The 17,287-nt window shown below is 29.1% G+C and overlaps 2 protein-coding genes across 2 annotated transcripts in view; one reads left to right on the top strand and one right to left on the bottom strand.

Annotated features, from left to right (window-relative positions):
* The window catches only part of LOC106689026 (polynucleotide 5'-hydroxyl-kinase NOL9), an 18,517-nt gene extending 9,853 nt beyond the window's left edge, over positions 1-8,664 (bottom strand). The window contains exons 1-3 of the mRNA XM_014433768.3: positions 7,939-8,664; positions 5,337-5,550; positions 1,266-1,408 (exon numbers count right to left, since the gene is read on the bottom strand). Coding sequence (XP_014289254.1) covers positions 1,266-1,408; positions 5,337-5,550; positions 7,939-8,605 — 1,024 coding nt within the window. The 5' untranslated portion in view covers positions 8,606-8,664. The remainder of the gene's footprint in view (positions 1-1,265; positions 1,409-5,336; positions 5,551-7,938) is intronic.
* Positions 8,665-12,321: 3,657 nt separating this feature from the next.
* COX5A (Cytochrome c oxidase subunit 5A) lies at positions 12,322-13,049 on the top strand. The gene has a single exon (XM_014433763.3). It carries the CDS (start codon positions 12,392-12,394, stop codon positions 12,839-12,841), a length of 450 nt encoding a protein of 149 aa, XP_014289249.1. The 5' UTR covers positions 12,322-12,391; the 3' UTR covers positions 12,842-13,049.
* The last annotated feature ends 4,238 nt before the right edge of the window (positions 13,050-17,287 follow it).

Genomic DNA, 17,287 nt, shown 5'->3' with positions numbered 1-17,287 from the left:
ATCCATTCTTTTAACTTTATTTCTTTTGTGCATTCTATGCTTATATTTATATGTATTTTTTAATATAATTTCTTCTCCCTAATCATTTAATGTTTGCCCATTTTTAATATTTTCTTTAATTTTTTAATACTGTTCACTTTAAAATTATTTTCAAATGTAATGTATTTTTAACCGTCAATCCCCACTACTTCTCTATTACATCCTGCAATCTGTTCACTTTCGCGCTGAACTCAAGTCTGAAAGGTACGTTTCCTATCTTGTTCATAATCTTTCTTTATTCTTGATTTCACTTTTATTCCCCTTTTTCCATCTTTTGTTTGTACTGTATTTTATATTTCTTCTTTTTTTATCTGTAGATATTTCCGTTTTCATTAATTGTCTATAACCTTTTATTATTCTTATTTAATTTTTAGGTTTCACTGAACATATTTTTAATTTTTCATTTACTTCGTTCATTTATGTTTACTTCATTTAATTGTTTTTATCTTTTTTTAGCCCAGATGAAGCCTTGCAACATGGGGCAAAACATTGGCTCATAATAAATAGTTTCATGATTATTTGAGTTTTCCTTTGACTGCACCTGGACTATCTTCCTTTTAATATTTATTTACACTTTAATTGAACAGAACTTGACTTAAGTCACTTTCTGTGGAACAGAACATAATATTAATAAGAGGGTGGTCTGTGTATATATCCATGTGTGTATATAAACATATTTTTTTATTCATGGCTGAGTCCTAGAGATTTAAGAATGTGAAATCTCCAGGATTCAGACCAGATGAAGCGCTGCAAAGTGGGGTGAAACGTTGGTTAACAATAATTTTTTGTACCTATTTTAACTTTATTTTTTTAATTTTATGTAATTACTATTTTGTACCTTTCTAATACTTTGTAATATCTTCTTACAATGTTTTTTATAAATAAAAATCTTCTGGTCCTCTGCTGAGGTAAATTTTGATTTTTAATGTCTATACAAACCAAACAATATATCAAAAATACAGAACTACTCAGCCTTCTGATTTTTTGAAAGTACTTCGCTTCCTGGACTGTAATAGAGTAATCTGATAATGAGAGATAGATTTTTCTATTCCAGAATTATTTTTTTAAATTATATAAAGTTGTACATAATAACATGATCAATTAATAAAACTCACACTCCACTAATAATTTTTAAAAAAAATAGGAAGTTTATTATATAATCTAGGGTCATAAAAATAAATAACACTCATAAATTAATAACTGTTTATCAAATATTATACACATACCTTTTATATAACCCATTGTGTTAATTATCCAAGGGAAACGAAGTATATCTTCATTTAATGAACAATATCTATGTAATTCTTCAACAGCAGCAAAATATTTGGTCAAACACATATCTAGATTAATATGACCAACTACTATTGACCTAAAACAATATACAACACATGAAATAATATTTCTAAAACAAAATTATTTTAATAATAAATAAATGAGAATAAAAATTCTTCATCCCGATATATTAGTTAAGGATGATTTTTCGGTATGATGGCTGAGCAAGATAGAATGATGGTCCTAAAGTCCTAATGTCTTAATGGGTTCAATTTTGTTGTAGTCTAGTGCAGGGTATCTCAACACTCCGACTTGGAAAGTGAAATGAGTATCAATGCTAAGATACCTCTGGAACAGACTGTGGAATTCACTAATCCCTCCCCTAATCCAAGTTCCAGTACCAGTATCTAAGCAGAGATATTATGGTAATTAGTAAAAAAAAAAATTGTTCTTACAATCTCACTTAGTAAACATATTTATATTTTGGAGTTCCCTGAATATAAAAAAAGTGTTAAAAAGAATTTTACTTTTTTTCCTTTATTTCTAGATACTCTTCATTGTCTAAAAAACACAGGACCATCTCAAAGGAAACTTTAGAGAATACACAGAAGGGTAGAGGATACATAGATATAAATGATGATGTAGCCATGAACACAGGAAAGTGTTTCAAGAAAAACATATTTGGAATTGAGTGTAGGTGTCAAAGAGCAATCTAAGCTAGAACAAATAACTTGAGTTAATCAAAATTGACCTTAAATAATTTTGGTAGTTTAGTTTATTTTGATATGATGATAACATAAAAATAATCATTTTTAGTAGTTTTGGTCATATCCTCACAGAGATATAATTGTGAAAACCGAAATTTCTAAATTTAATTTCTTCAGCCCAACTATAGTGTTGTTACCTGAGTTCTTGGCTCTAACAACATATCAATCTTAATTAAATTCAAAGAGGAAAAATCTTTAAATTAATATCACAACCTTAATGTAATACTAAAATAGTTCATAAATTTAGTGCAGGTGCCACCCACATTGTAATTTAATAACCTCCATTCTAACGGGAATAATAAATCAATCTCCAATTGTATAGTTTAATTATATTTACGAGAAAGATTCATCTGATATAGGGTTCCAAAAGGCTTCTATACAAATCATGGGGAATCCAAACAACAATAATTGATTGATTATACACCATGATTATATGAGGTATGATCTTATTTGCCATAGTATTTGGGCCACAAAGTAGATCTTGGTAGATCAACTACCAAGCAAGAGAAACTGCAACTATCTGCCAGTCCTATGATCACAAAGGCTGTGGCTGTGTAGACTACTCTAATTTGAGAAATGGAGGTTCTATTAAACCTCACTCCACCTGGAGGCTGAAGGACAAGCTACTATTACTTTGCATAGGTTTGAGAAATTGGATAAAAAAAAATTGAGAACTAAAAAAGTATGGCATAAGAAATCATAAAAATATTTAAGGAATAGAAGTGTGTGTGACAAGGTCACTTGGCAGATTTGAATTCCTAAACAGTCAATCCATTCACAGATACGTTTTTTTTGACCACATTCAATATATTTATTTACTCAGTGATGGAATCCATTTCCTCAAATCACATTGATTCTATGAGTAAAAGGCTCAATGAATTGGCATTCTCTGAGGGAGTTTACGGTTTGGGCTTCAATTTGAAAGCCCTGTGAATTGACTAGTGTTATTATTATTATTTATATATTTTTTCATGTACTTATTTATTTATTTTTACAACAAAAGTTGTATTGAACTACCTATGTAATAACAGAGGAGTAGGTAGGTATCTCTGTAATTACTAAACAAAACTGCAGTCTATTCTATTAGTTGCATTAACTACCTTAATTTAATAGCAACTGATTAATTACCTTAATTTTAATAGTAATTACTATCAATGAATATTGAATATCACATCTTTTTATTTTTGGCACCAATAAATTGAACAAGTACAAGTAGATGCTTAGGGATGTAATTGGCACTATACACATGCATTACAATCCAGACAACAATATTAATTAGTCAAATTTGATAAATAACCATAAAAACAATTACATGTTGGTGAAAATTTTCCTATATGTTGTGGTTCAGAAAAAGAATTTGAGATTAATAAATTGAGAAATAATGACAAGCTCGCAAACACAGGTGACAAGATGAGTCGATGACCTTTTTGGGAGGACCGGAACGGTTGGAGAGAGTAATGAGAAGTCAACTACTCACAGTTCCTAAAGTCGACCAGGTGATTCACCACAGATTACCAACATCGAACTAACCTCCTTTTCTACGCAGAAAGACTCAGTGACCATGTACATTTTGACAAGTTCAGTTCTTTCCGAGATGAGGTCTTTTTGATAAGCTCACTCCTGACCTATACACCTCTGGATGAAAATGGGGTACAATAAATGTACTGTGACAATTCATATTGCCAAATATAGAAAGAAAGACACATAGAACTGTATATGGCAGTGTGACAGACCAATGTAGGAGTTGGTTTGATGAATTACTTCTCTCCATCTGATTTGATTTTGTGCTGTATCGCACCAATTTCTCAATCCCAATTGGGAAACTTCTGTTTGCCTCGTCTCTCCATCTGTTCTTTGGATTTTCTCATATCCCTTTTCCTTTCACTCTAACTGCCATTCATGGGACACTAAGCAGATATACTTTACGGGACATGTCCCACATATCAGTCTTCCAGCTTTGATATCATTGATAATTACTAACAATACTTTCAACTTCTACATTTCTACGTATTCACTATCTACCTGCTTCATATATACCATTTTAGATTTATCTTACAACATTTCTTTCAAAGACTTTGAGGGGATTCAAATTTTTTGTTGTCAGGCAGCACATTTTAGAATCATAGCACACCATTGGTCTGACTAAGGCAATGCAACTTCATCTTGGTGTCTCCTGTGAGCAGTTGTAAAAAAAAAAAAAGACGAATATTTGAATAGAGGGCCCTGTTGCTAGGACATGATTTGCTTAGAAACTCCTTTGCTGTTCAAGGAAGATCTAAGAAAGCTGAAACATGGAACAATTTCAAATTCAAAGTCAATGTTACCAAGATGTATTTTCTGGATATCAGTACTCCTCCTCTTCTGTCAAGGGAACATACATTACATATATGGTATTTTGCTCATTAATTCAAAGGCCAAGTTCTGTCTCTTTCCTTAGGATTGTTCCACAGATTTCTTTAAGTGAGCCATGATCCAAATGTGCAGACTTGCCACATTCTCACCATCACTATTCTAGTTTTTTAAGATCCCCTAACACCTTCGTGTAGGGCTACATGGTTGTACTCATTCATCTGACTTATCTTTTCATTCATAACTCTTTGTTACTCACGGCATAGTTCATCCTCTCGATCAAGCTTGATTGTAAAGCCCACCCTGAGTACTGCACACTTTATTTATTAATTTAAAAAAAAATAATCCTCACTCCTTCTTGCCCACCATTTACACAATATTATTTTCGGTATATGATTTTTCATGTGTACATTGTTAATATATAAATTATTTTCTAGGGAGATCTTTGGTTTTTAAGTTATTTAACTTTTAAATAGCACGTCTCCTTTTTGGACACCTGATATATAAATAGATTTTTTCATTATACCAGTCTTTTTTACTGGAACAATAATTTTTTTAATAATCACTATAAATTTTAAGGAGCCTAAATGAGACATATAAACCACATTTCCAAATCACTCTCAAGTGTGAATATAAGTAGTTTAAGAAAACATAAAATACAATTTATAAGCTAACAGAGGAAAAAGAAAATCAACTTTTGAGGTTCTCCAATTATTTAGGAGAGAAGGTATCTTTAACAGAGATAACTAACAAAAACACAACAGATTATTATATAGTAAACTTAGTTAAATGTTTTAATTGAAATTTACTTAAATAAGTATCAAGACAATAATATTACTATTGGCAGAAGACTTTTAAATAATAAAATTCAAACCTTATAATGGATATATTTAATAAACAATGAATTACCTGAGAGGTTCACACATATTATTAAAATAAGGACATAATATTGGTTTCTGAACCAAGGTAACAGATATACAGCCAGGAATAGAGAATTCTGGTTGTCCTATGTCAAAATCAATCACAACAACACCTGACCACTTTTCGAACATTCTATTTACAAGATATTGTAGGCTTGTAGATTTTCCTACACCCTTACCTCCACAGATAATAACTCTAGGATCTAAAACCATAGAAGTTAAAACAATGATTAAAAATTACTACCAAATAAAATAAAATAACAAATATAAGATTTTATATGATATATATGAAGTCAATTTTCATGATTTACATATGCATTCCAGTTTGATTTTATATTTTCTTCTCTTACACAATTATTTATGTAACTATATTTTTATACTATTTTTATTTTTTTAAATATTAGAATCCCAATTTTTCATATTGCCAAGGGACAAAATATGAAATGACAAAATTAATGAAAAACTGTATTAATGTATATGATATGTAAATACAAATGATACAGTAAACAGAACAAAGTATTATAGTTTTATATTTGAAAAAATAAATCGGTTATTTTTTTAAGATAGAACCTTAAACACGGATATTGCCAATGGTTTTGTGAAGTGCCTCTAGAGCAGAAAATATGTCAGTGAACACATAGTCAAGAAATGTTAAATGTTGCTGATAGATATATAGTTTTGCAATATTAGAATTCATTGTCAGCTCATTAGCTTTTTTTTCTTCCCCTTCTTCATCAATATTCCCAAATCTAGCCAAAATGTCTTCTTCAGCTAAGAGCTATTGTCTAAATGCACAAAATTTACAAAAGTTGTGGGAGTTTCTTTATTTTGAGAAAGTCAATTCCGTACCACAGGACATTTTAAACCATCTAAGTGCTCAGTGTGCAATTGTTCCATCTTTGTAAACAATTTTTATTGGAAAGAAAAAACAGAATGTCAATATAGTTGAGTGTTGAGGAACTGTTGATAGGCCTCAATCATCAATACAAAGTAGAATTTTAATACTCAAAACCAACTAGAAACTAAAAATCACATTCAATGGAGAGAAAGCTACAGAATAGAAAAATAAAATTTAAATAGGCAAATTCTATGAAGATCAATAGAATTATAGGTAAAAAAAAATTGAAGACAAATCTAGAATTATAGAAACAATTGCCTCTCACTCACTCACCTCTCTCATTGCTTACAAACATAATGAATTGCCAAATAATTTTTATTGGAAATTTCCAATCATAAGACGTTCCTTGGAAAATATAAATAAATACGAATTATTGAGGGGCCCAGATTTCATTGTTTCAATAAGAATTAAAGAGATATTTTCATAGGACAAGCAAATCTGTGCGAATTACCAGGATATATGAATCATCAGGAATGTATTATTCTAACGCATTACTAATTATTCTTATACTATATGGTATATTCTCATATTAATTATGCACCTATACTATTTAGAGAATACTTTGTGTAGTTCAATGAATTCAGATGTGGTAATATCAATTTGAATTTTTTTTTTTGGCTACCTAGTTCTTTTAATAAATTATAACTCAAACTTCAGTGAAAACCAATCCATAAACCATAACACAAGACAGAAAAAATAATCAAAATACAGAAGGGTATACTTCTTTGAGTTATATGGGATTCTCACAATTTTTCAAATAAAAATATTGTTAACAAATTATAAAATATCAAGGAATTCTAAGGAAAGGAGTCCACAATTTTTTCAAACTTAGCACAATTAAACCATTTTCAGTAATCACCAATATACTGGAAGAAAAAGTAAAGAAATATTATTTAATTGAGTTATAGTCATAACTTAAACTACATGTGTAAATGTTCTTCTAAAATAACTAGCGATGAGTAAGCTTGTTTTTTTACAAATCAAATCAAAATCCAAACAATTGAGTGTTATAAATCTGAGGGTGCAGTTTGAAAACCCTAACAATAAAACAATTTAATATTCATTTTCAAATGACTGAAATTAACTCCATTTTTTAAATTTCTTATTTGCATATATTATTTTAACATTTTATTGACTGTTTATGTGTACCCATTTATCTATTTCATGTATATATTCATAAAATAATAATAAATTCTACTGATATGTCTAAAATAAGCTCTTTTTATTTTTGTAATTGATTGATAATTTTTAGATTTTGGTTAAGAAAATTTTTAGTATGTATTTTATCATTAAAAAAATAATTGATAAGTTTAGCATTATCTTATTAATAATTAAAATTAAATGCTAACGTAACTATATAGTGATTATAAAACAATTTAATTAAATTAATTGATACTAGTTCACAACTGTCACTGTGACATGGTGGTTGGCATGTAATCACTTATACGCTATAAGGAAATGGTTGACCATTGTTTTCTGTTATGACCTCACACCATAATGTGATTCATACAAATAACAATTTTTGTCTGACCTAAACTGAAAAAAAAGGTCTATTATTATTTAAATATATAATAGCATAGCTTATATGCCACAAAAATAGGACATAACTTGAAAGTGATTTCATACACATCCTCCATGAGGAGTAAAACTTGTGTACTGTTCCACTGGATAAACAGAAAAATAAAAATAATACCTTCCCAATGAAAACAATCACCAGCCAAATTTCTTAAAGATTCATCAAACTTCATCTTCTGTGGAATGCGACATCCTGAATTAAAATCAAACATACAACCCAACCAGTTCTCTAGTTTCTCAAAATAAGAAAAACTGGTACTCCTGGGAATTTCAAAACATTGAAATTTTTCCAACTTAAAAACATTACGGATAGGTACGTCACGGTCATCAGTTTTAGACAGAATTAAAACACAAGTTGCTGAAAATATTTGAGAAAACTGGTCCTGTAAAGGTTTTAAGATTTTTCGTTCAGTTAATTCTAATTCAACTTCATCAATACCGATTTCTCTGTCTGCTATTGAAGAAAAACACATAGCACTCTGCCCAAAACCACTAACCACTAAGTAAGGACCACAGTTAGGTTTCAAAGTATACCCATGGACATCAACAGCACCACATAGGCATTCAACATAAAATGATCCTGTGAAATAAAGTGTGGCAGGATGTTTTAATGTAAGAAGCATTCGCTCAAGGTCTATTTCAAAGTAATTAATATTAAGAAAATCATCATCTTTTTGTAATGGTTTGTCATAAACCTCTTGGAATGGAAACAATTCATTAACTGACATTAAAACATTTTCGACAGAACTTGATCCACAGGAATAATCATAAAACGGATTTTCCATTGCTAACAAATTTTAAATTGTCATCAACAAAACCCACGTGGTATTCCTCCAGGGAGTAGCCTTTAAGTTCCTCAATAAAGATTAGTTCAAAACGAGCACAAAGAACTAGGAATTTTAGAAAGCCCTCACCTACCAGTTTTAAGGTAAATTAGTCTCATTTTATTTTTTAATTTGTTTGAAAAATTTTATATTAATATTAAGATGGTTTCATTTTTCAATATTTGTAATAATTAAGTCGCAATATTCTTTCAGTTGGCAACAATAAAACCTCACCATGCAAGGTTCCGGAAAACCCAATTATTGACTATAGTGCCATGTGAAGTTAGGATTTTCTTCCTGCTAAAATTCATTACCAATGGTGCGAACCATAAATATTTTAAATCAAATGGACGTGATTCTGTGGCAATATTACAGACGGAGAGAAAGAATCTTAAACAGAAACCAAGAATGTTTAACGTAAAACTGCATTCTTTCTGGAAAGACAAACCTGTAATTTTTTTTTAGCCCAAAGCTCAATTTGGACTAAGTGGAATTACTAGGTGATGATTGTTCTGCTAAACATTTAAGAACAATGTGGCAAGATAAACTCCCAACAAAAAATCATGTTATATTGTAAACATATCGTAAACATAACTAATTACTGTTTTATCGAAACAGTTAATGAAAAATAAATTTCTTTTTAAGTTAAACATCACAATATCAAGTTTGATAGAAATAAATAAGTGATTCTTTTTGTTATAATGATGAAAATTGTTTATTCTAAAAGAGAGAGAAAAATGCTTTATTCATTCATGCTGCCCATATACATCGGATTGCTACATTACACAACATACTAATCAATCCGTGATCGGACATAGATAAATCACATATTTAAATTTATTAATAAACATATTATTTTTAATAATAAACCATTAACCTCCCTCCAATTCACTTTTTTGTTAAAGTAATAATGAAACATATAATTCAGATTATATTTGTTTCCTAATCTAAGATGAAGATACTTTACAATCTTAGTTATGTAGTTCTAATATCCTCTAAATCTTGAGTAATTTGGAGAGCATCAACAAATTTTAATTTTTTTTTTCATTACGATTGCATCTCGAGGTGAAACATGGCTGAATCGAGTTACTAGGAAATCACTAAATTTTCAGTATTGGACACAAGCCTTTAAATGTATTGCGTGATGGATGCCGCTGCAGTTGGTTGCTGGTTTTTTTCCTTACCGTATTTGTTTTTGGATTCTAGAACGATCGCTTAGAACTTAAATTATCTGTTTAATAAATATGGTCACCTGGTGTATTATTTAATAAGAACCCTCATGGACCTGTAAACAGTCAACTCATTGCTCTTCAGCAACCCCAATATAGGCTAATTGTTTTAGAAATCGGTCTAAGTCTGACCTTCCTTCTTCTTAAAGTCCTATATGCGTATCTGAGAGCGAATACGCTTCGAACACATTTCTGTCCCTCCACAAAGCCAGGATGCTGATATCCTCTATTCGTGGTCATTCCTAGAGCAAATACTCCAAGGTTGTATCTTTTTTCCTATTAGTCTGTAGGCGAGTACCAAGCAGATTAAGGTTACCTTTCTGTGATGTTCAAAGGCTTCTTTTAGATCTCGTATGTCGTTCATTGTTTGACCTTAATACACAAGGTCAATTCAGCTCCTGTCTAGCTACTCCTACCTTAATAACAATCACAAGCAGGAATTAAATGATTTGCAGCTTTATTTTTAGTTAAAACAAATAAAGTTAATTAAGGAGTTTATTTTTTTACACGATTTTGGTTTATTGTTAGTTTAAAAAACAAAAGCCACATTTTTAACAGTATGAAACTTGCTGTTCCTCGCTATAAGTAGTGGATAACATGGAATCATTGAGCTCCTAAAGCTCTAGTTACTAACTCTAGAAGTAGCTAACCTACTTACTTCTCACTAATTCTGGACAACTTTCCAAATTTAAAAATATATTTTTCATTGAATGTAAAAGCCAATTATGAGAAGACAGGCAACATTGTCGCTAGTAATCAACCGCCAGTTTTTGGTAAACACCATAGTATAGATTCATTGGAGCTTGATATCAGCTTAAAAGAATTCAAAATGGAAATCTTCAACCTTCAAGTTTATCGACTTGGTTTGAAAGGAAAATTGCATTTGGCTAGCTCATAGAGATCGTTTGATGCTGAGAAGGTACCATGTTCTCCTTGGCAATTGGTCGAAAGATGGTGCAATGCTGTGATAAAATAAAAAAGAACGCCTTTTTTAAATAAAAATCTTGGAATTATTCTGAACATAATGTCAGCCCGTTATCAGAAACTAGTACTTGGGGAACTCCGAATCAAACAAAAGTATTCGCAAGGTTATGTACCGTGGCTCAAGTTTGTTTGTTTGGTAGTTGAGATTGTTATAGCAACATTCATTCGTTTATAGTCTGAATAAATAATTAATAGCGAATTTTTCCCAAGTGCTGAACTACAATCTGTCTTTATTCTATTCCACAAATCATTTGAGTATTTTCAGTGGTGCGAAGGAAACTGAGGGGTCATTTTGAAATTCTTCAAGCGGAATAAATATTGAACGTTGTCCTATTGGGAATGTGCAATGCTCAAGCACATTTCAACCTTTTATTGATGAGGTTTTAAGAGGAATGGATTTTCTCCAAATTAAGACTATTATTATAAAAAAAAGAAAACAATTTTTTTATAATGGAATGAAAATATAAATTAGTTGATTACTAACTATGGACAAGACAGTAGTAAATTAATTACATTATTATTTATATACATATAAATGTGAGCAACAAATAAATGATACAGTGGAAATAATCTATAAAGAATTGGTTAAAGAAATTAGGAAAGAACATTGTTATAAATTGCAGGAAAAGCCGCTAGAGTGCAGATAGCCAAAAGACGTTATATAAACAGAAATCTAAAGGTCAAAAGATCGTAGAGATAAAATAGTCAATGTGAGAGTAAAAAAAGAAAAAGACCAACATTAAAAGGTGCTAAATGTAAAATAATGAGACCCCAAAAAATAATAAAATGTATCAATATAAAAAGGGCGTGTAAAAAAACAATGTTATAGAAAATAAGAAGAAATATGGAGAATAGGAAATGAAGAAGAAAGAGATAAGATAAGAGAGAAATAATAACTCACAGTTGTAGGCAGAGATTTATGCTAAGCTGTTTGAAATTGCAGGAATAGTCGTAAGAGTGCTGGTCGACAAAATATAGATTGATATTTGATACACCCGCGCTTACGTTTTACAGTTGAATCAGAAACAAACAATTCACTAACATTTGTTGACTTCCTCATCATAAAAAACACCAATAACACCGTAATAAAACGTAAGCGCGGGTGGTAGGAATTGAAAGCAAACTATTACTAGCGGAACTCGACAATTGTGACTCAATTAAAGGAGTAATAATAATGGAGTAGGTTTTGAAACCACAACTACTTTGGACGGAATAATGCTTAAGTACCTTTACTTCATTGCAAAAGAATAGTGTTGTAAGTCTTATTTTCATATCTTCTCACAACACTGTAATACTTCATTCTTCATTGATGGTTAATACTCAAGTCATCATTTTTATGCATCGTATTAATAAAAAGTTGCTAATAAATTTGATTTTATCTGTTATTTCCCAAACAATAAGTAAATGGCATGTTCACATATGAACTTATTTCCAACCTTTTAAAATAACCTCTTTGTATCACTCATTTTCTCTGTGATAAGGGTGGTCGTCAGCGCCATTTATTTTTCTTCTAGTCTCCCACTTATCTGCCGAAATGTTTAGGGCTTTGAGGATTTTGGGTTCCACAAAAAGTGTTATTAATTCTTCACAACCAGTATGTATAAAAATACGGCAAATGTCCAAGGTTTCGACTGAATCTGATGAAGAATTCGATGCAAGGTATGAAGCATTTTTTAACAACCCTAGCATTGACGGATGGGATGTAAGAAAAGCCATGAATGATTTATGTGGAATGGATTTAGTTCCTGAACCAAGGATTATTACTGCTGCTCTAAAGGCTTGTAGGAGAGTAAATGATTATGCCTTAGCTATTCGCTTTTTGGAAGCTGTTAAATTTAAATGTGGGCCAAAGGTCCAAGAAGTATATCCATATATACTTCATGAAATAAAGCCTACACTTGATGAACTAGGTATTGACACACCAGAAAAGTTGGGATATGACAAGCCAGAATTAGCTTTGTCTAATGTGTATGACATTCACTAAAACTTGTACCATGTGAAATTAGTGATATAGTTATTTAAGTGTAAATTGAGTACATCAGATTATAAAAATTTATTTCCCATTACATTGTTCAAAATAATTACAATCTAGGTGACACTTTGTGGCTAAAAAATCATCAAAATACCTGTTTTTTCAATATTGAATATTGTGTATTATTAAATTCTGTTCATTAATAAATCATTGCTTAGAATTAGACAATTTTTTTTACCTGGTTCACCCATTTCGTTTGTTTTGGTTTTATTTTAGTAGTATTGAAGGTTTGAAATTTGTATATAAATTTCTTGATGTCAATTAAGCTCTTAATGTCGACTGGTATCTTCTTGCCAATTTTATTTGTTTTTACTCCAAGTAATTACTTTTACTTTGGACAATCAGTTAACTAACGAAATTTTGGGCCAATATATTTTGAGACAGATTTAAAATTAAGCTTTATATATTGTATTGTTGTAAGGATTTTGTATTATATCTAAGGTCATAGCAACATCTATCGGTTAATGCCATTAATTTCCCCATGAATTAATAAATGAACAGTGGTTAACTGGTTGGAAAGACAACCCTAAGTTATTTTATTTACAGGTGAAAACTAACTTTTTATCGATGAATATAATATATTTCACCTGAGTCTTTTTTAAATTATGTTGCTTTAAAACTTTTTCAATGGATTACAATAAGACTTACATTGAGTATCACATTTGTTATAAATTTTACTGGAACTACTACCCTCCGATGATTTCAATTTGAGCAAAAGAGTTGTTTGAATTCTATTTGTGGTTTCAATTAAATAGTAACTCTTCATTTTCCACTGAAGTTAATCTAATCAGCATAAACATATACAAAATTCTATACAATTTCTTAACTTTATATTCATTGATTACTAAAAAAAATGTTATCTTATTTTTCTAAGAAGTATACTGTGAAATGTTTTTCGAATACCTTTTTATGAACTTCAATTTTTAAATTTTAAGGTAGGCCATCAACTTCAAAATTTTTTACTTCAATGTAATAGTAATTTCTTTACATTAGAGCAGTATTTCATTTTATATGGGAGAAAATAATCAGAATTCCATCATTATTTTTTCCAATATAAACATTACAGTTGACTAAATATATCTGTAGTTGAGTTTTTATACATTGAAAAGCAAATTTCTCCCAAACAAGGGTTTATCATTTAACCTTTTTTTAAATTGATTGCCTTTTAATATTTTTGTGATGACTGCTATTTTAAACAAAGACTCTAAAAAATTATAAACTCGTAGCTTCTGGAAAAGTGGTTTGTAGAGTTCATATTTTTTTTTGGAAAACATTCTTTTACTGAAATAATATTTTTCTAAAAGATGCTTTTTTTAAATGACTGAAAGAATGGTTTTCTTTATTTTGATCACAGGATATAAAAACTTCTTAACTGATCTTCCCTATATCATTATTCCATACTAGAAAATCAGACTAATCTAAAATAAATAAATTTTTATTTAAGGTGTTTTTATATTTCAGATATACAAAATTTGAGTTAACAGTTAACTTTGTCATCTCTTGCAAATACTCAATTATCTCATTTTAGCACTGATTTGATATGAATTATAAACTAAGAAATTGATAATGCTGCTCTTCTTCCCTTACCATTATTCCATAATGGAACACCAGACCAACCCAATGAATTAACTTTTATTCAAGGTATTTTTATATTTCAGATATACAAAATTTGAGTTAAGAGTTATCTTTTTTGTGTTTGAATTGTAAAAAGAGAAATTGAAAATGTATGCATATGTTTCTTATATTTATAATTAAAGTTCTTACCAATGTTCGATTTAATATCTAACGATTTATTTTGAGGTGTATTGGTGACTATTACTAGATCCTACCTAAATTAATTTAATATTTTCTCACTTTTATAACTGCATTTTTTAAAAATATAAACTATTGTATGGTACCTTTAGTTTGACACTCAATTTTTTGTGAGGCACTGATCTTTGTAATTTCATTGTTACTGACAACCTTTATGACGACAAGATTAATTAGTTGTTAGAAGACAAGCAGAATTTAATAAAAACTTCTAAATTATGCTCAGACCTCTAGTTTGACTAATACATGGACTAACTGAACCAAAAATACACAATTTATCAGAAATGAGTTGAATTTTATAATACAATTTTTTTTTCTTTTTAAAGCACTTTTAAGAATTAATCATCAGCGTGTCTTATATGCAACAAGGATGAAATGGATGGCATAATTGCCTAATTAGTGTGGTGTAGGAGAAAAAAAACAGATTAATCACAGACATAGTTTATTCAATCAATGGCACTACAGTCCTTACATTCTCTAATGGCTTCTGCCAATCATCTTGTAAATATCCGATTCAGTTCCTTATCCCCAGAATACTCTTCAAAACACTATTACAGACCATATCAGTATACAACATCCCTCTTTCTTCTTAGGTAATTCTTCTCAGACTTCCTTGAATCATACTCTGTTTCATCTCAGCCTACTTATTATCTAATTATTTTCATTTATAGCTCCATCAAAACATATATATATATTTTTTTTTTTTTTTAATTTTAAATTAGCATGTTAGAATGGAAATTATCATTTATAACTTTTACTTTCATTGAGTCTCACATTTTTTGAAATACCATAAATGATTTAAACCATTAACTTTTGATAACATGCATAGCACATTGAACTCTATAACTGTAAACCAGCAGAAGTAAAATTGAAATATCTATTATTGTATAATAAAATATTTATTTTTTAAAAAATAGACAAGAATCTTTGGTATGTTTTTACTACATTATAATGATTAAAAGAAATGACTAAAATGTTTCACATTCTTCAATTTTTGTATAACTTATGGTCTAAACATCAGTGTCAGTCAACAAAATTAACACATAATTTTAAAATATATTATATAGCTAAGTGACAGTAACCACTTCATTACTTTGTATTATATTTTGAAATATCAATTGTCTCAACATTAGTGTACACATTTGCTTTAGATAACTGACATGCCAAATAAATAATTATTGTATATTTGAATAATTACAATATAACAATTTTTTAAATCACCATAGTGTTTAAGATCTGTATTCTCAAAAAAAGAAACCTTGTGAATCTAAATAACATAATATACTTACTTAAATAACAAGAGAGGGTAAATAGTTAGGTTCTATATAGAAACAAAAATAATTATCAATTCACTACGCAAAATCATAGGTAACAAACATGTTTAAATTTAGTTCATTTTGGATATAATTAGGTGTTATTTTTAGTCTTAAAATCAAAATTGTTTGTAAGTGCTTGATGTTTGCTTATGATTCCATTCTGGACATACTTTGCTTTAACAGTTTAGCAGAGGGTTTTTATATAATGTAATATAAAAACTACTTAAAATTATTGACCCACATCTTGAATACAGAATGATGGATTGGGAAATATGTTTTATTATTAGTTTCATTCTAAATGCACATTGAGATAAGCTGAAAGAAATACATTCGGTTTGTTATCCAGGAAAATATTTTTTGTAAATTCCCTTGGTGAGATTGTAAATCTTTTTGTTAGATCAAGAGGATATAGAGGCAATGTAATAATGAAGTGTGGAAAATATCATTTTCCTGAACTACTCACATCTAACTTCCATTTATGTTCCTTACAACAAAATAAAATTAATAGAAGAAAAAAGTATGGTCATCCATAATTTGCTTACTATACATCAAAAGTATTTAATAAATAAGTTCATAACAATAGAAACATACATGAATCTTAAGAACCTTGTAATTCTAAAAAATAAAAAATTAAACAAACATCACAATTTTTAATAATGGCATTAAGGAAATACAAAAATTTGTACTTTACTTGGTATTAATAAAAAAGATAAATAAACAAATTAAATACTTTCACAAATAATAAACTTAAAAAACACAAATAGACCACTCTACATCAAATTATCTAGTTTTATAACAAGAATATCATTTACAGTTAAGAACATTTATTTTTGGTATAGATTATCTTAAACAGTTCTTATTTAACATATACATGTTTCACTAATAATGCACATTTATTGTTATCCATACATATTGACTGTTCAGTTTTTAATAGACAAATTGATATTAACAAATTATCTATCAATCATACCATTATTCCAATATGTTTATTGAAAACCAATATTTTTTTATACTGATACTTCCCACAGAACTCTAGGAAAAGTATATAACAAATTTCTTTTATTCAATTTCACAAAGCATAACTCCAAAACTTGTTTGTTCGATTGTAATTCATCATTTATTTGGTTATTAAATGTAGGAGAAAATAATTTAAAGTACAATTTACAACTTATTTAATTTTATTATCTTGATCATTTTTAATTTGTATTCTATTTTTTTTCTTTTGCAATTTTGTGTCTAATAATTATTTACAGAATTTTCAGTGTGTATGTAT

The sequence above is a fragment of the Halyomorpha halys genome, unplaced genomic scaffold, assembly GCF_000696795.3.
Source record: "Halyomorpha halys isolate HHAL.00 unplaced genomic scaffold, Hhal_1.1 Scaffold1261.1, whole genome shotgun sequence".
Classification (NCBI taxonomy): Eukaryota; Metazoa; Arthropoda; class Insecta; order Hemiptera; family Pentatomidae; genus Halyomorpha; species Halyomorpha halys.
The sequence above is the reverse complement of the archived record's forward strand: the minus strand, read 5'-3'. Positions and strand labels throughout refer to the sequence as shown.